Here is a 27,809-nt window from a genome sequence, read left to right as displayed (position 1 = left end):
GAGGATCCAAACAGCTGATGTCATTGAGTCAAAAAGCCAGTGCTTTCAAAGGGGCCCATTGTTGGCAGAGTGCAGAGGGAGCGAGTTCCTGTGCTTCTTCGGCTAACGGAACGCAGAAAGGATGGGGGAGAGGGGAACGGCAGGCTTGGGATAGCCCCTCCAGCCCGCAGAACCCGCAGATCCGTGCATCCACCTGGCTTTCAGCGAAGAAATGCTTTCACAAGATCAGTTTCTTTCAAAACTGGAAGCCACAAAAAACTGGGACAAAATGGAGCCTTGTGGGTTAATGTGTTTCTAGTTTGTCTTGGTTGTGAGGAGCATTTTTCGTCTGAGCAATCGAAGAGGACTGGAAAGTGAGGGGTTTCGGGGGGGTGGGGGGTTGCATCACAAACTGCTTTTTTTGGGGGGGAGCATAAAATAGCTCCTCTCGAGTAATTGTTTTGTTTTAACATTTGAGACTTTTTGGTAACCTGAAGGACTACATGCATCGATAAGTTTCCTGGAGGAAGAGAAAGGATAAACAAAAGAACACAAAAGACCAAGGGAAAAAAAACTGATTAAAAGTGCGAGCGGGTGGGGGAAAAAAGCAAATGAAAATGTTGGAGATCTGCCTGAAATTAGTGGGGTGTAAATCTAAGAAGGGCCTCTCGTCGTCCTCCAGCTGCTACTTGGAAGGTAAGGATCGGGTGGCGCCGGTGGAAAAGTTGGGGTGGGGTGTGTGGGTGGGTGGGTGAGACTGGGGGGCAGAGAGGAAAGGGAGAAGCGAAGGCCGAGAGCTCCCCGCTTTCCTTGCGAATCCTGGGGAGGCGCAGGGAAGCCACGCAGGCAGGCAGACAGGCAGAGGAGCGCCTGGAATGGAAAGATTTAGCCGCTCCAGCGCAAAGCCTCTGCTCTCCCACATGCCCAGGCCCCAAGGGGTGGGGGGTGGGGCGGGGTGGGGTGGGGGATCGGGAGGCCAGACACACGGCCTGGCGGCAGAAGAAAGAGAGGGGGGGATACAGGAGAATCTCGGGTCCTGTGCCGTCGTGTCCTTTCTCTCCCTTTCTGTGTCTTTTCAGCTTGTTCAGTCGATCTCGTCCTAACGGGTTCTGTTTGCAAAGTCTCCTTTGTTTTTGCAAACGTTATTTTCTATAACCGTTCATTTCTGTAAGTTTGTAGGCGGAGGGAGAGGAGGAGTGAGGAATCTTGAAGCCCTGATCACGTAATAGGTGTCACATGTTTGTATTTATCTCCAGTTGTCTGTGGTGATAAACACTTCAGGAAGGGACAACGCGTTCATTTCTAAAACTATGACAGTTCCCCATGTTCCATTAGATTATTATTATCATTGCTAAATTTTACATTTATATATATATATATATATATATATTTATATATATATATATATGAAATTTAATTTAAATTAGGAACTTTTGTGGGCCTCTGCTGCCTCTTGAGAATACCATAGAGTTTCAATTTAGTAAGAGGCATAAATATGGCACATTGTTATTGTTAAGTCAATAAACGGTGATAAATAAAAAGAGGATGAAATGCTAAGGATTGTTAAAAACATGTGGGCTGTGTTCTTGTTCTTTCTTTCTTTCTTTCATTTTGAAATTTAGCATAAGGGATAATTTAAAAAAATCTTTTGAGATGTTACATTGTTTTGAAGGGGGTCCAGTAATGGGTACAGACATAAAAGCAACAACGCAGCATGCTCAGACCACCAAGTCATTTTGAAGTCTATTTCCCAGGGGGGCCAGCAGAATTCTGGACCTGTTGTAGTGACTTGATGGTGCAAAGCTGAATATTGGCCAGCAAGGTGTTACAATGACATAGACCAGAGATTATTAGGGCCTATACAACAGAGCTGGGCAATGAGGGCCGTATCTGTTTCTGGTTTCCATGCCTATTTCTGGCCTTTATTGCTTAATTAGCCCTAGCATCTGACATTTTAGCTACGTTTCTTGATAAGGACATTAATGACCGACGAAGACTGCTTGTTTCCCTTTATGAAACGTTTTACCATGATCCACAACTGAATCAGTGTTGGTATGTGCAGCCGATTAGTTCATTTAACCGGGGTAACTGGTTGAAACAAAAATGTGCATACGCACCAGCCCTCCAGGGCCAGCATTACTCATCCATGCTACACAAGTAGCTGTGTAGTATCTCGGTTGAGGAAAGGGCAGATCCTCCTGATGTTGTGATGGGAGAGGCAGCAGGACTGGGTGGTTCTGCAATCTGTCCTGAGAAGCTCAGCTGGTCATCCAGCATCTCACCAAAGTTTTTAGTAGGAAGGAGACAGACGGGTGGTGGGGACATCCAGGCTGCTGGGTCAGTCAGGCACGCAGAGATATATGCCTGAACTTTCTGTGTGAGAAATGAAAGAGATTTGAGTGTCTTCAGTATAGCAATTATTAGATATGACACACCTTCAGCAGCAGCAACTCGATCAATTGATTTAGTGTACAAGGAGCCAATGATAGGACCCAGCACTGAGTCCTGTGAAACAGCCTTAAAGTGGGGGCTGTGGGAGGAGACAGATCGCCTCCAGGCCACCTGGTATGATTAGTCAGTAAGATATGAGGAAAATCACGCAAGAGACAAGATGCCCAAATCCACAGGGGGTGAAAAAGGATCCAGTGGTCGATGGTGACAAAAACAGCAGACAAGTCAAGATGCGATGCGAACAGAGCTGGGTGACTTATCTCTTGTTTTGAGAAGAGACATTGTTAATGTAATGAGAGCAGTCTCAGTGAAGTAGGAAGATTTCAAACCTGATTGGTTGGATGTTATTCTGCAAGAGACGGGAAGACAGTTGGTTGCACACTGAAACAGGTCAGTAATTGTGTACATCTGCTAGACTTAGAGAGGATTTTTTACGGAAAGGAGTGACTCCGGCCATCTGAACAGCAGTGGGGTCAGTGCACGTTGAAAGAGATCAGTTGAAAAGACAGGAGATGAAAGAAATGTCCTCAGAAATGGATTGAAGGAGGGGAAGGGGTAGATTAGGGTCACAAAAACAGGTGATAGGGTGGTAGTATGAAGTTTAATAAGGTATTTGTTTCCCAGACTCAGCTTTGTGGCTTTATTGAAATAATCAGAAAATGCTTTTTTCCCATAATAGGAAGAATATACCCCAAAAAATGCAAGAATGACTTCAGACAAAGCAACTATAGTGGGTGTATTTGTCCTTGGTCATGCTATGGAGGGTCTTTATAATTGCATTAGAGGATCACATTTAATTGAATTCAATTCAGCAGCATATGAGATATGTTCTTTGGTTGACTGCACACAATAAGTTAAGTTCGAGTTTGGCTTTCTTTTCTGGATATTTATAAAATAGTATCAGTGCTGATGCAATGCAGAGATTAATATGTCCCTTTTTCCAAAGGCTGTCATTCTATTTAAATGAACTTCGGTCACATAACAGTATTCAGATGGCTTTGTTGTTGACATCAGGCGCACAGGTGTTGTCTAACTCATAGTTAAGAATCAAAACTGATATCTTGCCAATTTTCCAGACTTGGGAGAGTAAGAGAGCCTGCAGTCATTTACCTTTTGAGCTGCAATTTCTGGTGGAGAGAAGCATTAACAAACCCTGCTGATGTGATCTCGAAGCGCCATTTGATGCAAGGGCCCATTTTATTTGAGGGTAGTATGTTGGTCTGCCCAAGACTCAGTAGTTTTGTGGATAAATCTGCAAGAGTGCTATAGGTGGTGCCTCTTCATGCTATTAACAGAATGTCATGGTTTTATGGGCTGGTATTCTGAAAGCTGAGCCCAGTATCTGCAATAGGGAGTTTTGTCTGTTAAAAGGATGAGGGCAGTAAATCGTTCACCAGTAGTTCCTTCTGTTCTTTGACTGGTTCTCCATGCCTGTTTTTTTTTTTTTTTTTAAACCAAAGGGAGAACGAAACACGTGTGATCAGATAATCTTTTATTTTTCTCAGGTCTTGTGTGTGGCGTGATGAGGAATTTTTTCGTTGTTTTCCAGTTCAATGTTCAAATACTGCAGTAACAATCTCCTCTCCTGCTTGTGAGTGGTGTGTGACTGAATGCAGAACTGAGTGTGATGAACAATGAGCATTCCAGCGTGTAAACAGCTCATTTGGAATGTGTAAGCAAAGACGTTTTCCCCGGAAACGGGCCTCTACTAAACAATTATGTAACTAGAGAGTTCAACAAACCCCTTCAGTGTCTGTTGGAGGAGACAAGAAGCACATGGCTAACCGTGAAGATGGACAGAAACCATGCAGTGAGACAAACTTGTGTCCTTAATTTGGAACACACGGCGGATTGAGATCCTCTGCAAATTGTTATGTTCATGTTGAGTGCAAGTGAACGCAGATCTCTTCAAACTCAGTTACTTACATTATACAAAGTTTTCCTACATAAGGAGAGGGAAACTACCTCTTTATAACTCAAACATTCTATGTTTGCTTATTTATTTCTGAGAAAAGTACACAGGAAGTGCTTCAGGTAGTCCAAAAATAAAACAATTACAGGTGATTGTAGAGTTGGTAAATGGACTGCATTTATATAGCGCTTTTATCCAAAGCGCTTTACAATTGATGCCTCTCATTCGCCAGAGTAGTTAGGGGTTAGGGGTTAGGTGTCTTGCTCAAGGACACTTCGACATGCCCAGGGCAGGGTTTGAACCGGCAACCCTCCGACTGCCAGACAATCGGTCTTATCTCCTGAGCTATGTCGCCCCTTGGGGAAACAAGCTTAGACAAACATTTTTGTGCATAGAAATGTCCTTGTTTCAAATATAGATAGTACAAGCCGAAAGTATTAGGCCACCTGTGGTATAAAAAAAAATTAAAAAGCTTAGGTAGGGAAGAATTCTGTTAATATATGCACATTTATTGAATAAAAAATCAATTTCTACCTACAATAACACAAAAAGTGGAGGTTTACTTAAAAATAATCTTAGGTATGACCTTCTTCAAAATAGCTTCCTTTGGCTTTAATTGCAATTAAACAAATTATTGGAAGTCTATCAAATAATTATTTCAAATGAGGGGTGGGAGGGAGGTGAACGGGTAGTTAAAATAAATTAATTAAAATATTATCTACCATAAAGTTTTTTTTTAAACCACAGGTAGCCTAATACAATTGGCCTGTAGTGTAAGTAAAATAGGCACTGAAGCTGCAAGAAATACCACAAAGAAGGTGAAGTGAGGTTTCGCTGTGCAGGGCTAAGTAAACATATTGTGGCAAGATTATTCTCCTTAAGAAATTGAAAGAAAACCTTAAGATTTCCAGGTGCAGTTTTTCAATACATAGAGATGGGCAGTAATGTTAACAGGAGAAGACCAGAACGATCAAAAGGCAGACAAATATCTTGTGGTGCCTAGCAAAAGAAACAGTTGGAAAACTGCATCACAGCTGCAGGAAGAACTCAATGCAGCCAGAGAGAAACCAGTTCCCCAGACTACAGTGAAATGGCAACTATCATCTGCTGGTCTAAATGGATGTGCACCTTTTCCCAATCATTTTGGTCCAGTGTTGATGATTCTTGTCCCATTGAAGTCTTTTCTTCTTGTTAACAGCACATATCAACGTTTTTTTTTTCTTTTTTTCTGCAGATACACATTATTTCATTTATTCAATGAATTCAACACCCATATCACCCATGTGAAAAAGTAATTACCCCCTTAACTGAATAACTGGTTACAGTAACTGCAACCAAACACTTCCAATAAATTCATAGCAGTCTTTCACATCACTGTGGTCAAATTTTATCCCACAATTGTTTGCAGAACAGCTTAAATTCAAATTTATATGTTTTTGACCATAGACTGCTCATTTCAGGTTCCGCCACAGCAGAACTATTGAGTTCAAGTCAGAACTTTGACTAGGCCACTTTCATTTCAGCCATGTAGACTTGTATTACAATTATGCTTCAGCTCCAGCTAACGGTCAGACAATCGGACATTGTCATGAAGCATTGTTCTTGAGAGCGAGTGTTGCGCCTCCTCTGCCTTTCCCAAAAGCAATGGAAATGTATATCCTACATGAAATGGATGTTTAATTTTTTTTTAAAACACAACCCAAAATGTTCAAACACAAAGATTTTTTTTATTTTTATGAATAAGGTTCAGCATTTACCTCTTAAGGTTTTGGTGGTGTTGAAATTCCTGCGTCAGATCCACATAGGCAAGAGGCTGGTGGGGCAGCAGCGAAAGGAGAGGAGAGGGCCCCATGATAGAATTTTGAAATGGGCTCCCATGGGCCATGGAATGCCTCTACTAGGCAGCACTGTGGGGCATAGCATTGCACTGATCATTAATGTATACACCACCATTAATGTATGTGTGTGTGTGTGTCTGTGTGTGTGCGCGCGCGCGTGTGTCTGCACGCATGGCATTGGCTACCAGATCTCACGGAATGGCTCATTTGATCTACAGGCAACAGCCCCTCACTTGTGACTGGCTACACATATAACATATCTGCGTTGATGAAGGAGGAGCCTGTGCTCCTGCACTTCACATTGAAGAAATACCATTCGGCCCTCAGCCTTCAGAACCAAGAAACAGCATGTATGTCCCACCCCTCCTACTCTGTAGGAATGCAAATGCTGACCCGGTCCATGCATCAGATATAACACTACTATGGTTTTACCGTCACTGCGGGAGTATGGCCATGTGTGCAGTTACATAATTTTCTCTTGACCAGTGCCGTTTGCCTGTGTGTGTCAACTGACTGTGTGTCACCCAGTATCCCCTGCTTTCTGTTATATCATTGTGGCCTGTAGGGCTTCTCATCCAAAATTGCAATTTCTAGTTGGGCACAAAGCGAGCTGAATTGAGACCGTGTATACTTTGGAGGCATATAATACACATTCAGGAGCTTTCTTCAAAGCAGATGTTGGGATTTTGCTTCAAGAAAAAATCTCATACAGTCTTGACACTTAGCAGAAGTGTCCAGAGTGAGCCAATCATGAATATGCACAAACATGGACAAGAATTGAGAAAAAGTAAAGTGGCAAAAGTGAATCACCATGAAGGAAGCGTTTTATGGGAATTAGTCCATGAAGCAAGGTACGATAGAAGCACATAAATTCAAATACATAGCAAATTTACAAGGACAAATATTCATCTACTCCATAGAAGTGGTAGAGGACTGAAGTGGCAGTGGATTTACTGTAAGAGAGACTGTAGGAAGATAAAATAGGTATGGACTGAAACAGACCATTTGAGGTAGTCCTGTAGAGCAATGGCAGCATGTAGGATGAATCTCTGCAGGACATTGTGTTGCAGATGTTCTTGTTCAGGGTCACTTGCAAGATTATCACAGCAAGGTGATCAATGCATTAAATAAATGTCAGATAAGTTCAAAAAGTTATGTTAATATGATTACAGTAATGCATCCATTGAGTTAACCAGCTGTGTTAATGGAGTGACTGTTCTAGGTGAAACATGATTCTGTCATTTGTTTCTAACAAGAAAACATGTGATTCACAAAACTGGAATGTGGAAAACACGCAATGTGAAGCTTATATGCGGGACGCGCTTTCCATAAACACATTTTCACTAAAAGAATCTGAATTTGCGAGTTTCTCTGACAGCTGGAATACCTTCAACAAGGTCAAGATGCACTGATGTCAAAAAACGGGGTTATTTCTACATTGTATGGCACATTTTACCCTTTCATTCCAACCATTCCCTCAGAATCTTTCCACAGCGCCTGATGTTCCTCAGCACTTTCGGTTTGCTAACGTTTGCCACGTGTATCCTTTTATTTACAGAGGTTTTTCAGAGGCCCGGCTTTGAGGCCCGGAGTCTGACCGAGGCGGCGCGCTGGAACTCCAAAGAGAACCTGCTGACCGGGCCCGGCGAGAATGACCCCAACGTGTTTGTGGCATTGTACGATTTTGTGGCCAGCGGGGACAACACACTCAGCATAACTAAAGGTGAAAAAGGCTATCTGCCGCTGTGGCTATTCAAGGCCAACCTGGGGCTGGAGTTACTCATTTGTTTGAAGGCTTTTGTTCCAACTGTGTAGGTCTGTTTGAGCTGTTAATCAGACTCTGATCAGGTCTGTATCTGACCTCTCTTTTCAGATTCATGTCCTTGTAGGTTTCTAGGAAGTGTACTTGTGCTGCTCTGAACAAACATTACAAACATTTCTGCTCCTCCAATGTATTGTAGGAGGACCACTATGTCCGGTTTCAAGTGTAATAAGATAATTTACCTTAATTGCTCCATAAAAGTCCTTGCTTTGCTGTATAGGGTCTATAGCTGTAAACAGTGAGATATAGCCTACAATGCGAGAGTGTTTCAGTCCATTAGAACAATGGGGATTGTTCAGCAAATAAACATTATATTGTGATATCATATCCAACCCAGGAGAGAAGCTCAGAGTCCTGGGCTACAATCACAATGGCGAGTGGTGTGAGGCACGGACCAGGAATGGCCAAGGGTGGGTGCCTAGCAACTACATAACCCCTGTTAACAGCCTGGAGAAGCACAGCTGGTACCATGGGCCCGTGTCCCGCAACGCGGCTGAGTACCTTCTCAGCAGCGGCATCAACGGTAGCTTCCTGGTGCGGGAGAGTGAGAGCAGCCCAGGCCAGAGGTCCATCTCCCTGCGCTACGAGGGCCGAGTCTACCACTACCGCATCAACACTGCGTCTGATGGCAAGGTTAGTGCAGCACCTACCACTACCACACCAACACTGCTCCTACCACTACCACTCCAGCACAGCTCCTACCACCACCACACCAACACTGCTCCTACCACCACCACACCAACACTGCTCCTACCACCACCACACCAACACTGCTCCTACCACCACCACACCAACACAGCTCCTACCACCACCACACCAACACTGCTGCTACCACCACCACACCAACACTGCTGCTACCACCACCACACCAACACTGCTCCTACCACTACCGCATCAACACTGCGTCTGATGGCAAAGTTAGTGCAGCACCTACCACTACCACACCAACACTGCTCCTACCACTACCACTCCAACACAGCTCCTACCACCACCACACCAACACTGCTCCTACCACCACCACACCAACACTGCTCCTACCACCACCACACCAACACAGCTCCTACCACCACCACACCAACACTGCTCCTACCACTACCACTCCAACACAGCTCCTACCACCACCACACCAACACTGCTCCTACCACTACCACACCAACACTGCTCCTACCACAACCACACCAACACTGCTCCTACCACTACCACTCCAACACAGCTCCTACCACCACCACACCAACACTGCTCCTACCACCACCACACCAACACTGTTCCTACCACTACCACACCAACACTGCTGCTACCACCACCACACCAACACTGCTTCTACCACTACCACACCAACACTGCTCCTCAGCTGGAGGACTGTAAAGGGGATAGCATACTTGCCTGCTCTCTCCTGAATTGATGGCGCAGCCAGACATTCCATATTGAGAGAAAGGCTTTTTTTCCCAGTATAAGCACACAGCAATTCCAGGTCTTCGGAGATTTCACAGCTTATTAAACGGCAGGCAGCCTGAGACCAGACACCGGCCTCTGGCTGAGGGGGCCTCCAATGCCCCAGGGTCGCTGTGAATGTCCACATGCCCTTGTCAGCTCCGGATGAGACACTGATGGCGAGTCTCATAAAGTTCCGACCGCAGCGCGGACAGGGCTCCTCATGGTTGCAAGGTAGAGCAAATTGCTCACCGTCTGTTAATCACCAGTTCCTTTGAGAGACTCAGGTTCCCGCATGTCGTCATTGTGGCAGATTGCATTCCATGACACAGCGTGATGAGCTCAGATACAGTACGATGATGCACCCCCCCCCTCTCCAAAATCTGACATCTGCTTTTCTATCCTCACCCTTCCCTTTCTTGACCTCCCGTGGAAACCTGGGAAAAGGAAATATTGAAAGCGGTGCATCCAAAACGGGGCATCTTGGTCTGAGTACTCTTTCAACTCCCTCATACCCTCTCAAAGCATTGTGTAATGTTTTTAGATACCACCCCTCCCCCAATCCCCAAAATCTCATCCCCTTCCCCCCGACCAGCCTGCATGTAGACAGAATGATTAAACGTTCCATTATTTGGAATAGTCCAGATTCCTATGTTATTGCATAGGCTGCAGTGGTCTCTCTTTCTCTCTCTCTGGAGAGAGCAGGAGAGGGAGAGAGGCTGGATGATCCCATGTCTGAGGAATGTGCACGCCATTGCAAGGGCCTTGAGTAGATTTTGAGAATGTGACCAGCTGTGAATTTCAATAGTCATCATGGAGTTGTCCCTGGGCATTCTACTTTCAGAATTACTTTCGCAATCAGCACAGACACATGACCAATTACACAACTAGGAACGAAATATGAGGTGGTGTTCAGTGGAAAACAAAGAAATGATGTTGTTATGGATAAGTGTGGAGGAAGTGAAACATGGATGCAAAAACAGCACCAAGGCCCATGACAGAGTAAAACAATATCCTGTTGGCACAAATTTACTCATATTTTACATCTTGCAACTTCTCCTTGGACCACAGATCAAGGACTACAATAAAGTGGCAGGGGCAGAACAGCTATCAAAAAGTACAAGGGAAAACACAGCATTGACAGCTAGCGTGAATTAATGGAGGCAGTAGTCACTTTACATCCTTCTCCTTATTGACAAAGAGGATCACCGAAAATGATGTGCATGTTTTAAGAAGCATGTGGTGAAACATCACCCACCCCATAAATATGAGGTAAACAGGGCATCTGAGCGGCGCGTTTGGACTGGAAGGCTGTTTTCGTCCGATTAGTCTGCCTCCTAAGCCATGGAAATCTGGCGTTCTGCTGCCAAGTGCCATTCAATGCTCCCGTACGCCGTCTCGTGCGAAATCTCAAATTTTATTGCAGCTGACATTTCGGCCCAAGACCTTCATCTGGGATACAGTTTAAAAAAATATTTCCAAGCTTTAACACGGAAAGGCCAAACACTGCTTGTCAGGTTTTTTTTTTTTTTTTTTTTTTTTTACAAATTCTGTCAATGTGGAATGAACTGTGTGTTATTATGGCACGGATTTCACAGGCAAATAGAGATAAAACCCGCAGACTACTCCGCCGTACCGGGCCGTTCCTGGCATATCATGACAGCGTTTTCACACATCAACATCAATCTGTGAAAGAAGAGACAGTGCACCAATCGAGACTCTCTGAATTTCACTCAAGAATGTAAGAAAAACAGCAGGCACTTTTTTAAAAAAAAAATGTGTATTGCTGTAAACAAATGTTTTTGCATTACAATGTTTAAACATTAGAGCAGATTGCTCATGGATATTTTAATTTATTGGTGCATTTTCTACTGTACTATACTGAGTCCAATGTGTCAACAATCTCAGCTGCAATTAACTGAATGGAACAATTGCTTGACACATGACTCTATTGAATCCTTGGTACTGGATATGTAAATACTTGGGAAATGACCAAGCCCAAAATTTTATATGGACTCTAACCATTTCATGTGGCCATTTAGTCATGGTGCTGTTTCAGACCTTTATCTTTTCATCTTTTTCCTTTCTTTTTTGTTGGTCTACTCCAGGTCTGTTTAGTTTTACCCTACTTAGTTTTGTGGGGGTTTTTGTCAGTAAGCAGTTAGCTTATTGTAACCTGCAGTTAGAATGAAGAGCAAAGGCTGAGTCTGGTTTTTGTTTGGTCAGCTTGTATAATACGGACAGGGCAAGGCGCTTTATTAGGATCGCACACCTGTAAAAGAGTAGATTACCTGCTGAAAGGAATGCATAATTTAGACAGATTCCTGGGATTCCTGCTCACAGACTGAGAGGCGCACATTCTCAGTCTCTGCCATAGGGAGCGTATCAAACGCCTGACCATCTGGCTCAGGGTCAGGTGCCTGAGCCTTTGTGATGTCAACAACCGCACTTTGAATCAAGTAAAGGCACTTAACAGGCACTTGGAACTGATTGCTGAAAGTTATAAAGCATTTTTTACCTTCAAAGGTACCAGATGTTACCAGTTACTGTGTAATGTATGTGTGTGTGTGTGTGTGTGTGTGTGTGTGTGTGTTTATCTGTGTGCCTTTCCCCTTTAATACTAGACTTTCAAAGCATTTTCCCTCACCATGACCACAGCATGCCGAAACAATACTGTCACCAAAAATGTCTTCCTGTCTGTCCACCCCTCCCACCCCTCCATCCCCCATACAGCTGTACGTTTCCTCCGACAGCCGCTTCAACACATTAGCCGAGCTGGTGCACCACCATTCCACAGTGTCGGACGGCCTTATCACCACTCTGCACTACCCAGCGCCCAAGCGCAACAAACCCACCATCTACGGTGTCTCGCCCAGCTACGACAAGTGGGAGATGGAGCGTACCGACATCACCATGAAGCACAAGCTGGGAGGCGGCCAATATGGCGAGGTTTACGAAGGCACGTGGAAGAAATACAACCTCACCGTGGCCGTCAAGACCCTGAAGGTACAGAGAAAGCTGGGCACATAAATCCTTAAAGTCACCATTGTAACCCTCAAGTGCAATACTTCAACTATTTAAATTTGACTGACTTTCTGAACTTGCTTGATCAAGGCCAGGATTCAATTAACATTTTTCCTTTTCCTAACAGTAACTAATTCTATTTAGTTTAGTTATTTGAAAAAATATGTCTTAACTCTAATTTGGGAATCAAAAGTTAAATGTATAGGGTTAAATGTATAATGAGTCAAGGCCTAAATCTCCAGTTGTTTTAATGGATAATGGATAGAATTTGCCATGGTGAAAAGGGGTTCTGCAAGTAGACATGCCAGGCATCCCGCTGTGTGCAATGAACTTTGTACAGGCAGTCATTTTGCTTCTTGAAATGTGTAGCAGCCATATTCGGCAGAGAGCAGTCTTATCAGCTCGGCAGAACCTTAGCTGCTTCCCCCCCACTGGGTATACACAGTACTGGGTGTCATGTGGCTTCGATTTTCAGCCCTTTGTGGAGTGAAAGATGTGAGTCATTGCAAACCGAGAAAGTTACAAATTCCAGATATCTTTGAGAAATTGAGCACATTCAGAGTACATTCAGGCATTTTACAGTTTGGCCTGTGCAGTCTATAATGGAATAACTTGTACAGAGAGCTCTGTCTCCATCTGCTGTTGCTTAACATTACCTGCAATTCCAGGCTAACTCTTCATGTCCTCAGTGAAAACACATTTGGCCTTACGACCAGCTGCATCTCCTGGCAGTGGGTATCCACCATAGACATGCATATTTAACTGAACATAAAAACACGCCTTCAGCTATCCTAAGCTTGTGAAGTCCCTTAGGTAAGCCTGTACTGTGCATGTTGAGGGAAAAACATCGGAGCTTCCATTAAAGTGAATGGGGAATATCAAACTTTTGATGGCAAAATAAAATGTCCGCTGATGGTATACACATTTTAATAAATATTTTTTCCAAGACGTCTCGACGACAACAACTATTGTTTCAGAAACTGCTGTAGATAATGAAATTTATTTTCACAGAAAATGGACTGATGAGGTTTTCTTTGATTGCTAGGTCACCTTGGTTTTCCACATTGAATTCAATGGGTAGCAAGCGCTTTTTCCCTCAAACGTGCAGTAGAGGCTGTAAACTGTTTTCTTTTTGCTGTAGCCAACGTGCTACCTATGTGAATTCTGCCAATTTCAGCTGGTTAAACACCGTACCTTTGCTCTCCCATGCAGGAGGACACAATGGAGCTGGAGGAGTTCCTGAAGGAGGCAGCCGTCATGAAGGAAATAAAGCACCCAAACCTGGTTCAACTGCTGGGTAAGCCGCACTATTTCCTTCACCAGTACTGACCAGTACTGACAGTTCCACTTGATTCCCGCACAAGCTCCAGTACTGCCAGTGACTATTTGTTCACCAAAAGGCTCCAGTACTGACAGTGTCTGTGAGTCAGTGGCAGTAATTGTACATATTGCAGTGCTGTGCAGTTGTTGTTGTATGGTGACTGTTGTCTGTGTCTGTTCACTCAGTTTTAGTGGTGGATCCTTTCTTTTTGAACAAAGCTTGTTGATGAACAAAAATCTGCCTCATCTCCATTAAATGATTTTTTTATTTGGTTCTTCATTCTCATTCTATCTACTCACAACTGCTAAGGTTGGCTTTCTGCGGAAAATTTATGATCTGAACATTTGTTCTTCTTTTACTGGATGAAATACTAACCAAAAGTACAGAAAAACTCTGTGATCAAATCCATGAATCTTTATTGTGTGTCTGAATCAAATGACACCAGTCCTTTGAAAGGAACTGAAATGGCCGCCAATAGTGTTGGCATAGCACATTGATTTTCCCTTTGTTTTCCATTCCCAGGCGTGTGTACTAGGGAGCCTCCCTTTTACATCATCACGGAGTTCATGACTCATGGGAACTTGCTGGACTACCTGCGCGACTGTAATCGTGAGGAGGTTAATGCCGTGGTGCTGCTCTACATGGCTACACAGATCTCTTCTGCCATGGAATACCTGGAGAGAAAGAACTTTATACACAGGTGAGCCCACCTGCACACATCTGGCCAACCTGAGCTAACCTGCACACATCTGCATTTCAGCCATACATCTAACTAGCTCATTGATAGTTTCCTTAAACATTCATCTGGTGTGACTGGTGTTTAATTGTGGGCCATTATCTTTGTAGTTCACTCACTCAATTTGACAGCTTGTTTAGCTTAGCTTAGCACTTTTTGTGGGAGATTCTGCCTTACAATGAAATTTCATCTGTTCCATGTGTCAAGCCCACCCCTTGCCCCCTGTTTTTGACAATGATGCCCCTCCCACAGGGACTTGGCAGCTCGGAACTGCCTGGTCGGGGAGAACCACCTTGTGAAGGTTGCAGACTTCGGGCTGAGCCGTCTAATGACAGGAGACACTTACACGGCCCACGCCGGCGCCAAATTCCCCATCAAGTGGACTGCCCCTGAGAGCCTAGCCTATAACAAGTTCTCCATCAAGTCTGATGTGTGGGGTGAGTTGGGCGCTGCCTGAGAGAGTATATCACTGTAAAAGGAGGGATTTAGTGTGACCAGACAGTCTTACATGCAAAGTTTGCTCTAGTAGCTCTACTTTGCTACTGTAGCTTATTTATGAGAGTTATCAAGTTACCTGCCAAGCAAGCCAATCCCAAAATTCATACAATTGATTAGTGTGGGTCAGGACTGACTGCTCGGTCAAATACACACCATTAACTTTCCACATATCTTGACAAAAAAGAAAAGAAGCATTGCATTTCTCATGTGAGCTGAGTTCTCTCTAACTGAATCTTTGGCTTGAAGACCAAATGGGAAACTCTGATCTTACATGATCTACTCAGGCCTGTAGTGACTGCCATCATGATCAGTCTTAGCACAGCAATTGGAGTGACTCCTCCTCTCTGTCTCAAACATGCAGCCTTTGGGGTCCTGCTGTGGGAGATCGCCACCTATGGGATGTCCCCGTACCCAGGCATCGACCTATCACAGGTGTACGACCTCCTGGAGAAGGAGTACCGCATGGACCGCCCAGAGGGCTGCCCAGAGGAGGTTTACGAGCTCATGAGGGACTGTGAGTCCTTCCCCTCCATGTGTGCTCTCACCAATCTTCCACTACACTTTCTGTACATTACACTCTTTACTCATTTATCTGTTGTGATTCAAATAGGCACTGGCTGCCTGTTATGGCTCGCATCAAATTTTAAACATTGGTCCTAGCATACCAGGCAGTCAAGAGATCAGCCCCAGCATACCTCCACAAGATCTTCAAACCCTACATGCCAGCCAGACCCCTCCGTTCCGCTACCTCAGGACGCCCTCTTTGCACCTGCACTTCCTGAACACGTCTCCTGTCTGTTTGACTGTAAGCTTAGGGTTATAACTAGATAGCTGTTTCGTAGGTGACTTAGTTAATGCACTCGCCTTAACTAGTGCTTGTATTTTTGCATGGATTGCGTTCTTGCTGTTCTTGTTTGTGTTAGTGTTAATCAGTTTAACCTACAGGGTCCAAGTTGAACTATGCGGTTGTTCCCTGCACTTGGAACGGTACTTCTCTCTAGGGTTCTCGACACACTTGTTCCTGGTTATGGTTATACACTTTGTTGTACGTCGCTCTGGATAAGAGCGTCTGCCAAATGCCTGTAATGTAATGTAATGTGAAATAGCTTATATTTTACATATTGAATCATGAGCTTACACCATGAATCCTCAGCTGAGAAATCCTGTTTTGTTGTTTCCTCTTCCTCTTCAGTTTCATATTGATAAATATTGTTTTCTCATTTTTTGACTGCATTTGTTTTGTCTTGCTGTGCTGCAGAAAAGGGGTCTGTTGTATGTGAATGTTAAGCTTAGTGAGCTGCCTCTGAACTGTGGTCTCGGGCTGTTTTGCACTTGATAAAGGAGACTTTTTCCTTAACACAGGCTGGAAATGGACTCCTGCAGAGCGACCGTCCTTCGCTGAAATCCACCAGGAATTTGAAACCATGTTCCAAGAATCCAGCATCTCTGATGGTGAGTTCTCTCTCTCTCTTTCTCTTTCTTCCATTACTCATCTCTATCTGTCATATCCTCCCCCCATTTTCTCCCACATACCCTTATTTGCCACTGCTCAACCTTGTGCAACTTACCCAGCTGGACCTGTAAGTCATTCTGAATAATAACTAAATAAGTGATTACAAATGTTTGTATTGCAATAATTGCCTTATTATTGTTATCATTATAATTGTTATTATTATTATTACCCTGCAGAAGTGGAGAAGGAGCTGGGGAGGAGGGGCATTGAGCTGGATTTGACCTCCATACTGCAGGCCCCTCAGCTGCCCACCAAAACCAGGACACTGCGCAGGAATGGGGACAGCAGGGAAGGGGACAGTCCAGGTGAGCCGCGCATTACATCACAGTGACGTTCCTCCTCACAGCGTTGCTTTCCAGCCAGGGTTCCCAGTGATTCACAGTTCCTATCACAGACCCCTTATGTGTTCCAGTGAGTACAAAGGCTTGAAAAGGTGTTGTGTGAGTAAATACAGTTGGACAAATTACATTGCACAGGACTGGATTTCTAGCAAAACAAACAAACCCTAAACCCTAGTGTTAGTCCATAGTGTTAGGATAATCCAACACCTGACATAATATCAAGAGCTATAATCTACGAGCTCTTGATAGTTTGTAAGGTATTAGATTATCATTTCTCCACCCTAGCTCCCTAGTAGTGGAACAAACTCCCTGTTCCTCTATGAAACATTCAGTCATTGCCCATCTTCCGCCATGGTCTGAAGACACATCTCTTCAGTGTGTACCTGGGCTAACACTCACTACTCTGCAGGGCACTCCCAATCTAGGATCACTCTTATCATTTGCCTTCTAATTTGTTCCTGTAGCAATTTCACGCTTGTACCTCCATCCAGAACTTATATTGCACTTTGTTATCTTGATGTTCATTGTCATGCCTCCTAGTTTAACTTACCATAACCTTCTGACCTACTGTAGCCTAATACTTACTGTGTGAACTGGATTTATTGTGTTCATGGCTATGAATAACTGGTACATAATGAGTATTGTACCTTAACAAACCTGTGTTTTGTAGTTGTTCCAGTGACTTTTGGTATGCACTTATTGTACGTCACTGTATAAAAGCATCTGTCAAATAAATGTAATTTAATGTAGCTTTCATTAAGACCAATGAATGTAAGATTACACCAGTGTGAAGTATGACTACTGTAATTTATGCAACCTTTCTGTAGTACTTTTGGTTGAGTGCACACAAGATGAGGTTGAGCACTGTGGTAGGATGATAGGATGCTCACAGGGTGGCGTCTGCTTTGCATGGTTCTCAGATGCGGGGGAGCTTGAGGGGGCCACATCCCCCTCGATGCTTAGGAGAGAGAGGCCATTCCCAGACAGCAGCCTGAACGAGGATGGCCGTCCACTGCTCCGGGACCGGGACCGCTCCAGGACCGGCCTCTTCAACCTCATCAAGAAGAAAAAGAAGCCTGCCCCAGCCCCACCCAAACGCAGCAGCTCTGTCCGGGAGGCAGACACACGCGGGGACCGCAAGGGACCAGTGGAGGGCTGTGGATCGGGGGATCCTAAGGATGACCTCGGCTCAGAGCCTGTCAAGTTACCAGGCACCAATAACAACACTGCAGGTGTCAATGGAACACCCACCTGCCCTGGACCGCCGGGGGGGCTCAATTCACATGGCAGAAAAAAGGCTGCCCCTGCGGCATCCGGCATTGGAGTGGCCCCCACCTCATTGGGAGAGGAGGACAACTCCAAACGCATCCTCCCCTCATCTTCCACCACCGTTGTGACCACCGGGTCCCAGCGTACTGACTGGAAGTCGATGACGTTGCCACGTGACCCGGTCTTGTGCCACTTAGACCCTGGAATCTCTGGGGGCAGGCGTGACAAGCCCACATTTCCTCGCAAGAGGACCATCGAGCTGCGGTCGGAGTGTCCTAGCTCGGGCACCATCGCCCTGCCAATTCGGCCACCCAAAAAAACGGAGGACGGGGCGGATGAGTCCAGCCCCAGCTCCTCACACCTAACCCCCAAACCAGGTCATCATCCACAGGCTGAGCCACTCAAATCGAGCATGGTCCTGGGGCTGGTGGCAGCCAAAGAGGACAGCCGCACCCGTCGGTCCAAGCATGCCCTCGAGCACCTGGTGCCCAGGGACAAGGGGAAGGCCCAGGGCCAGAAGTCGGCTCTGCCGCCATCGTCCACAGCCAAATCTGGAAAGACTTTCCGAAACCCCAGCCATGACCTTCCACTTGACACTAAGTCCAAAACCCTCCCCATGTCCTCTGACCTTCACCGGGCCAGTGGGGCCTCGACAGAACGGGCAAAGACCCCTCAACATTCGGAGGGGCCTAAGAGACTGAATGTCATGAACTCAACCAAGCCACAGGTGTCGAAGAGCTCACCAGCTTGCCAGACTTTTTTGCAGTCCCAGACAGGTTCTCAGTCTGGCCCCCCAAGTGGTGATCAGCCCGCCACCCCAGCCTTTGCACCCCTAATGACCACCCGTAGCTCCCTAAGGAAGACCTGGCAGCTCCCAGAGAGGCACAGCAGCTCCGCTGTCACACGGGAAATGGTGTTGGAGGGTACCAAGCAACTTCGAGCTGCAGTCGACAGGAACTCTGGCCAGACTGGCAGCTACGCCGCAGTGCTGGAGGCAGGCAAGGACCTGTCCAAGTTTTGCGCAGGCTATGTGGAGTCCATTCGGCAGATGAGAAACAAGTTTGCTTTTCGGGAGGTCATCAGCAAGCTGGACAGCAGCTTGCGTGAGCTGCAGACCTGCCCCACGGCCAGCGGGGGCAGCGCTGCACAGCAGGACTTCACCAAGTTGCTTTCTTCTGCCAAAGAGATCAGCGATATTGTGCAGAGGTAGCACAGGAACCTACAAGGCCTGTTCCTTACATGGTGGGAGGGATGCCACTAAAGGGAGGAATCTCTGCCAGACCTTGGGAATGGAGGAGACGTACATTGAGAAAAGTGCCTTTCAGTGAACTGCCAGACCTCTTCTCGGCAGAAGTACTGGGCACAATATCCAAAGAATTTTTTATTGTACAGTATGTTCATTTTTTCCTTTTTTTTTGTAACTTCACATTCCTAATACAAATGCAACTCTACTAGCCTGTATGGGGTGGTGGGTAGGAAGCAAGGGCCCAATTCTGCATCACTTGAATTGTGTTTTTCAGTATAGGTCCATTTTGTTTTGTGTTTTTAATGTTATTTGATAAAATTTGTATCAATGTTTTTTTAACTGGTATTCAAAACAAAGTAGCTTAATTAAGCTTTAGAGAAATCACTGTGCCAATAATGCAAACCTCATATACTGACTGTTCTTGTTCGGTGAATACCAGTTGGCCCTTACATTATGATGCTACAGGTCTCAATATGGTAATTTGTATTTTTTTTTTTTTTTTGATGATGATGAGGTGTGGAGTCATGAGAAAAGCATGTTGCCAGTCCTAGCAATGTTTTGATTGAGAATAATCTAACTGAGACACAGAAAACTATTCTCAAACTGACAAGGACAGGGACTCATAGCCCATGGTGCAATGTTTAATTTCCTTTTAACAAAAATAATTCAATCAGTATTGTTACTAAGGTTCAGCAGTATCCAGATTTATATTTATATGTACTTTCATTAAAAAAATATTTGGGTACACAGAATACCATTTTCAAAATATCAATTAATTAATTAATTATATATCGGTGGCTGGGCTAGGTATGAACATCCCCTCTTTATTTTACCACTTGGTGGCACTGATTAGAATGGCACATGTTGAGTCATTTCTCAATCAATTTAACATTTCTACAATTTCACAGAATAGAATTAGGCCATGTTTACTTTAAGGGTCCCATAGGCTATCTTGTCACTGTCAAAAGCAGAAAAGCTCACAGGATAATGTTCTAGGGCACACCAAGATTCCAAACTGGCCTCCCCCCTCACCCTCCGGAAATACAAACGCACATGGAAGAGCATCAGTCCCCCCACTAGTTGTCTCTCCATTCAGTTTAGAATTTTGAATCCCCTCTCCAAAATGATTACCTGGCTACGCCACAGCTCAAAGCAATAGCATATATTGAAAGCTTTCCTATCCCTGTTCCAGTTTTACCCACTGGTCAAACCAGTCACAGTACAATCTAAAACAGGAAGGTTGCATGAATAGCTGTAACAAAACTGTAGCAATATTCAACAAACTAATGATGCATGTTTTCTCACCCAATAATATAGCAAATGAAAATTGCTGGCATATGAAGATGCATGTAGTTCTATAAAGGGTTCATAATTCATTGATTTCAGAGTCTATGTTATTGTAAACATCTCAAAAGAAGGTTTGCTCTTGGAGTGGTGCTAAATAAACAGTTTGACACTACAGTGGGGTGACCTTTATGAAAGTTCATGTTGCACAGTATGGCAAGCACTAGCTACTTGAACTGCAGTGATTTTGTCCGTCAGGCAATCAACATTGGGTTTTAGATAAATTGTGGCCATTGATAAGCTTATTTATTTCTACCCGATAGCTTAATGGGGAGATCCGCCCACAAATATGTTGTCTGTTTTACATTCTCTCCCCCTCAGTGGCAAACCAAAAAAAAAGATGTTTAAGGAATGTGTATTAATGCATACGCTCTAAAAAATGGTGCTCAAATGGTTTGAAGGGTAATGAAATGAGTATTTTTAGTCTTACATACCCCATTACATGGTATTACTGGATATTGACTCAACCCGAATTCTCACCAGCAGCTAGCATATTAATGATCCTCTGTTTAACTCATCATAGTTCGTTTTTCTGCTGCAGGTACATTACAGGATGGCTGTTATCTTTACAAGGGCTCTCTCGTTTAGAAACATTTTGCATATTTACTGGGGAGGAAAGTTATGGCTATCACAGCCTTTCTGTCTGTCTCTGAATAGGATAATTCAAAAGGTTACAGATGGGTTTGGATGTAACTGTGAAACCGTGACTTAAAGAAGATTTCATTTTATTTTAGTGTTACTACAATGGTGCTAATGCTAATGGTGGCAGAGCTACCATTGACTTCCCTTTATCAAATATGCCCAGGACTGTTGTGATGTTGTGAGGCAGTGCAATTAAGATGAGAACACCAACACACTATACAGTGATAGAATATGCAATTATCCAAAAAAAAAAAGGGTTGAATGAGCTACATGTATGCATGATTGCCTCAGAAGCCATTAACACTGTGAAAATGAAGCCTGTAATCTGAACGATGAAGACTGACTATCCAGTCACAAAACTGTGTAGGACTACAGGACTACTCGTCAAAGGACTATTTAAGTAGCTTTTAGTAAATCACGTGTTATCTTTGCGTAATTAAATTAGGACCACCACTTTCAGCAGGGAGATTGGAGAAGAACCGGGAGACTGCATTATTCTCAAACCATGATGTTTGGACAGAAATATATACACATATTTTTTATTTTTCCTGTTCATAATGTGGTTTCAAAATCGTGAGTATTGGATAACCTTGCCAGCTGAATTCTGGACTGGAAAAGCAGAACATAGTATGAACTATATAAGGAAAAGTATGAAATACATTATTTACAAGATTACCTGAAATGCCACTTTTTTGTGTTTTGCTTTTTTCTTTTTTCGGCTTTACAAGAGCATTGCCTTGTGATTGCTGTGATTTTTGCTGTATATGGTGGCCACTTCTAGTCTAGTTTGCTTTGGGTTTGGTTCTTCCTCTCAAATGTAGATACTATACTTTTTAGATATGCAGTTATTTCACGGAAGTATGTCCCTTAAGGTGCAATTCTTATTTGATGCAAATACAAAGCTTTTATGTTACTTGAACCAAATCGGTACGTGTTTGTTTTGTTTTTTTTGATTTGGTTGTTGGATTTTTTAAATTCACTTATCTATGTAAATTTTAAAGCACTGTTGTTTTTTAGATACTTTGTCTAGTCATTCACAGACTGTCATACAATAAAATTGTTATTAGTAACAGTTTCCACTTGCACAGTATTTACACTTCTTTTTTACAAAAAAAAAAAACCATGACACCTGATTCATTTATTAAAACACAAAAGGGAGTCCTTAATGGCATGTTCTCTGCAAATATTAGTGCAAAGCCATGACAAACAGGCTTATGTGTCTGCAGTTTGTATTTGTAGACATAAACATCCACTAAACAAGTTCAACTGGGATACATCAATGTGGCCAATGCAGCAACATTTCATATTACTGAATGTGGTGTGGTGGATTGTCAACACAGTAGCTAGTGTTTAGTAGACAGTGTTCATTATGCATATATTTGTGGACAACTGGAGTCTCTGCGGCCCAGACCATACTACCTAGTAAGCTCTTCCCAGAAATCATGCAAGGTAGCTCTGGAACCTATTAACTGTAGAGTACAGCTGTAGCAGACACAAAAGGATGCGCTTTTTATTGGCTTTGTGTGAACATTTATTTAATAATAAATCTCCTTACCCCCAAATTCTACAGATTTAAGGCAACAAAGTGCAGAATGTTTCAATATTCTCTCAAGAACAAGGAGTGCAATCCCTGGTTTATCAGACTTTTTAAGCTTCATGGGGCATTTGATTTTTTACCAAATCTGAAGCTGAATCCCCCTTTACGCCTGTAGTCGCTGAGTTCTTCTGCCAGATTCTCCAAATTGCCGGACCTTTTGTCAGTGTGAATGGCGGTTGGTGACTTGCCAGCAAAATCACTGACTGACTTCAAGAACTTGTAGTTTCCCTCAGCCGTACAAAACGCATGTCTAGCACTGTCTTTACAGCTGTCTTGGAGTGCAACCATTATAGATTTTGTGTAATCCAATTTCTTCTTGAGAAAAACTCCCAGAGGATTCAACCAAACTGTGGGTCGTGACTCCTGGGTGTGTGGGATGTCTTGCGCAGTGTGTTTCAGTTCCGTTCGCTCCAAGAGGGCAGTTTCTACCAAGCTGCCCACATCCAGGAGGAGAAAAATACACAGAGGAAATGAAGATTTCATCTGTGCGGGCAAGATTAAGAAATTGTTCAGCACTTCTGAAAAAGTATTCTCAAACAGTGGTTTCCTGTATCTACATTAGGCTCTCTCGCTCTCTCTCTCACTTTATTTCTCTCTCGTTCTCACTCTCTCTCTACGAACTTTAAGCAGACACACATACACACACAAATACAGTTTATATATTTATATATATATATATATATATATATGGATGAATCATTTTCAATTGTGTATTTAATTACAAACCAGCATTAAGAGTGATATTAAAGCATTTTGTTACTTACATTGTTTTTTTATTCTTGGTGAAATATGCTCGCCAGATCAGTCTGTGAAGTAGCCTACCCATTTTTCAAGAATGTTGGTTTGGTTATATAGTGAAGAATTCTCATTCTGACTGAGAGTGTATACGTCAGAGCTTGTTAAACTTCGAAATGCATCTGCTGTCTTTTAAAATATGCATACTTGTTGCATAGATCCTTTCATACAGAGGAACAACTGGGCCTCAAAAAGCAGCTTGTTAACTTATTCATTAAACCTCTTGGCACAGTTGTTATGTCTTCTCGATTCAAGATATCAGAATGAATCTTTCTTCCAATTAAGGCCTTTAGAGATGATCAGTTCTTTGCCCAGTTACAAAAAATAGAGCTATTCATGGGAAAAATGACTTTAAATACATCATTGCAGATCCTAATGTGGAACAAATGCTTTTGCAGATGATACTAGCCAACTGCCATGTAATTTGTTTCTAGGGATGAACACCGCATTATGTGTAGTTCTGGCCAATTTAACAACTATACGTAAGAAACTTCTCATTGACTTCATGGGAAAACATACTTTAAAAATATATACTTGTTGATTTATCTCTTCACCTACGTGCCCTATTGCCCTGTTAAACTACATTTATGAGGAATGGAGCCTTTAAGCTTCAAAATTGCATGTGTGGAAAAAATAAAGACAAGTTGTACAAAACATGCTAAATGAACTCTAGCACACTGCAGATATTGCAGGAAATAGTGCCATTTGTAATCTACAGTATATACATTAATTCCTACAGACATTCATACCCATTGCATCGCAAATGACCACGAACCTACCCTAACACAACTGGAAATGTTACTGCAGTAATAATGCTACAACAGTAGCTACCCACATTGTAAGCCCATTTTTGTTAGGTTCTCATTTAGCTAGCTGTCACTTTCCTAATGATATTCACACCACATCCCCAGCAAGTGAATAAAACCCTCTTCCCAACTGAAAATACATTCAACAATTGTCAAAATAAGTTTTTAGAAAGGCAGCCATTTCTTCTTAATAAAATGACAAATGCACAATGAGGATTTCCATCCACCAAACGGAAACCTCATGTCCATTCCGAAGCAGAAAATAATACAGATTGGGTTTACACCCATATTGTAATATTACTGAAGGTCTAATGTTGCCCCAAATAGCATTTGTTTGGCATGGTCAAAACATATATACCATATTCCTGGCATTTAATATTGGTTGTAATGTAGAAAATTATTCCCTGGTAATGTACAGACTGTAGAGTGGAAAATCTCTTATTGTATACAGCCCATGCTTATTGCAGAAATGAAGAATGTACATTCTCGAGAATGATACAATGAATGTCGTGAAGGGGGCGACATAGCTCAGGAGGTAAGAGCGGTTGTCTGGCAGTCAGAGGGTTGCCGGTTCGATCCCCACCCTGGGCATGTCGAAGTGTCCCTGAGCAAGACACCTAACCCCTAATTGCTCTGGTGAATGTGAGGCATCAATTGTAAAGTGCTTTGGATAAAAGCGCTATATAAATGCAGTCCATATCTACAAGAATTGTATCCCAGTATCTGTATAGTTGTGTGCTGAGGTCCTGCTCCCACAGAATCTTCTGTTTTATTAGTTGATGGGAAAGTAAATATTAATTAAATTAATTAATTTTGTCAATTCAGTTGTTCCAGTGGTCCAATGCCTTTGTTAAAATGTTCAGCACTCTGAATACTGAACACAATTGGTATTATGTGCTAGAACCCCTTTACAAAATAAGACAATTTGAATGAAGTGAGAATGTGCAATGTATGTATATTATTGCAACATTTTTGATAGCGACATAGAGGGATTGCAAGGGATCTGATTGCATGCAACAATAGGGAGGACAAGGGATACCCCTGCCTTGTTCCACAATTTTTTAAGGGTCCTAAGGGAATGTCAACAATGGTTACATCACAAATACCATTCTCTGTCAGTAAGCACTACCTCTGTCTCTATTCTGAGAAGGTGCTTGCTTTCCTTTCCTGGTTCCTGCTGCATAGCCTGTAATACAGTGTATGTGACACTTTGATATAACACTTTGCGTGTATACCCCAAGATTTCAAAAGTTGCATGAAATATGCAGAGCGGTAATCCCTTCATATAGTAGAGTATAACCTTTTGGCAGTCTGATAAAATGCGCTTCAAACATATATACACTACCAGTCAAACATTTTAGAACAAATCCATTTTTCCAGTTTTTATTGAAATTTACACAGTTGTCTCAATGTACTCTGAAATTAAAGCATAGAACAAATAAACAATTCTGTTCAACACAATTTATTGAAATTTTTTTACTCATCAAAGTAGCCACCTTTGCAGATATAACTTCTGAACACACTCGTGGCATTCATTCTGCAATGGAAATCAAATATTGTTCAGAAAGATCTTCCCAACACTGTTGCAGAAGTTCCCACAAATGTGTTGCACTTGTAGGTTGCTTTGCTTTCACCCTTCTGTCCAGTTCAATCCAAACCAGCTTGATGGGGTTTAAGTCCAGAGACTATGCTGGCTATTCCATTATTTGAAGCCTACCGTCTTGGTCTTTTCTTTTAAGGTAGTTCTGACATAGCCTGGAGGTATGTTCTGGGTCATTATCTTGCTGTAGGATGAACCCCAGACCAACTAGGCATTGACTAGAGGGTATTGCATGGCACTGCAAAACAAATGCTATGGTAGCCCATTTGGTTCAGGGTGCCAGTCACTCTGTGCAAGTCACCAACTCTGGATCCAGCAAAAGTGCCCCAGACCATCACGCTTCATCCTCCATGTTTGACAGTTGGTGTCACACATTGAGGAACCGTCCTTTCACCTACCTGACGGCATACAAGAACCCTGCGTGATGATGAAACGAAGATTTCAAATTTTGATTTATCGGTCCATAAGGACTACTTCCGGTCTTCAGTAGTCCACTGCCGGTGCTTCATGGCCCAGGCAAGCCTCTTTTTCTTATTTAGCCATTTTAGCAATGGCTTTCGTACTGCCACTCGACCTGTCAAACCTGCAGCTTGAAGTCTTCTTTTCACAGCTGAAACTGAGTCTTGCTTACTTCGACCACCGTTTCCAAGTGCCTTTTGATGGTGTAGGAACCCGTACTCACTGACACCGTGGCTTGCTTTGCAATTTCTCTTAAGGAATGACCTACATTTTTAAGGGTTATAATGGTCTGTCTGTCTTTCTTTGTCAATTGCCTTTTTCTCGCCATTATGATAGCAATATACTACTTCGTGCAGTGCAATATTATCCAAATAATGCTATGGAGAGTGTAGTAATACAGTCTGTTCCAACACTGGTTTTATACAGCCAGAGGGTTTGTAAGTAATCAACAAAAGTTGGGATACCTGTAGGAATTGTTTGCATCAACTTTCAAGGCTTAATTTACTTCTATTGCTGCAGAAAAGCTGTATGTTGTTAACCCATTATTGTTCCCTGAAAAAGGCCTTTTTTATAACTCTGATGTTTACATTATTTTTCAGTTTCTGATAACCTAAACCTTTTTTTTTTTAAACCTGTGGCAGTTTACCACCTACCTTTGTACCATTTCAGGTCATTCACTGGACTTTAACTGCTTAAATTTCAATAAAACTGGAAAAATGGAGGTGTTCTAAAACTTTTGACCAGTAGTGTATATGTTTGAGGTGCATTTGATCAAAATGTAGGGTCCTAAGGGAATGTCAACAATGTAGTGTCGTTAAAGACAATGTGAGCAAATCAACCACAATTCTATTTACTTTACTTGCATTTAGCTTACACAGAAAGCACATGATTGCCCACTGCAGCTGATGACTGAGGTCTTCAGCTCAGCTGAGCAAGCTAATCATATTTCTAATACCATATTGACAGCAACTTACAGCAGATCTGGGTCAAATTCACATACATTACTACTCTTTACTGATCTTGTCTGGCGTATTGGAACCAATGAAATACTCTCAAAAAGTGCAAACCTCACCTTCTGGTCATATTGGCAGCCTCAATTACACCTGGCAAAATCAATAAAGCACAGAAAAGTATGTGTGTCAGGGTGCGTGCGTGGGGGGTTAGGACCCAAACGCAGAGGGGGAG

General features: G+C 43.1%; 1 protein-coding gene across 1 annotated transcript; it reads left to right on the top strand.

Annotated features, from left to right (window-relative positions):
- Positions 1 to 41: 41 nt before the first annotated feature.
- LOC135265178 (tyrosine-protein kinase ABL1-like) lies at positions 42 to 22,442 on the top strand. The gene is made up of 11 exons (XM_064354546.1): positions 42 to 675; positions 7,739 to 7,903; positions 8,340 to 8,635; positions 12,167 to 12,439; positions 13,670 to 13,754; positions 14,301 to 14,478; positions 14,767 to 14,951; positions 15,374 to 15,526; positions 16,375 to 16,464; positions 16,702 to 16,830; positions 17,787 to 22,442. The coding sequence occupies exons 1-11, from the start codon at positions 591 to 593 to the stop codon at positions 19,343 to 19,345; spliced, it is 3,198 nt and encodes a 1,065-aa protein (XP_064210616.1). The 5' UTR covers positions 42 to 590; the 3' UTR covers positions 19,346 to 22,442.
- Positions 22,443 to 27,809: the final 5,367 nt, after the last annotated feature.

Source organism: Anguilla rostrata, chromosome 10, assembly GCF_018555375.3.
Source record: "Anguilla rostrata isolate EN2019 chromosome 10, ASM1855537v3, whole genome shotgun sequence".
NCBI lineage: Eukaryota > Metazoa > Chordata > Actinopteri > Anguilliformes > Anguillidae > Anguilla > Anguilla rostrata.
This window is presented reverse-complemented; position numbering and strand designations above follow the sequence as displayed.

Excerpts from the sequence above, each read along its gene's own strand:
- LOC135265178 (XM_064354546.1), top strand. The coding sequence starts at position 591 with ATGAAAATGTTGGAGATCTGCCTGAAATTAGTGGGGTGTAAATCTAAG. Across the intron at positions 676-7,738 it reads CTCCAGCTGCTACTTGGAAG|AGGTTTTTCAGAGGCCCGGC; the intron begins GTAAGGATCGGG and ends TTTTATTTACAG. Across the intron at positions 14,952-15,373 it reads CATCAAGTCTGATGTGTGGG|CCTTTGGGGTCCTGCTGTGG; the intron begins GTGAGTTGGGCG and ends TCAAACATGCAG.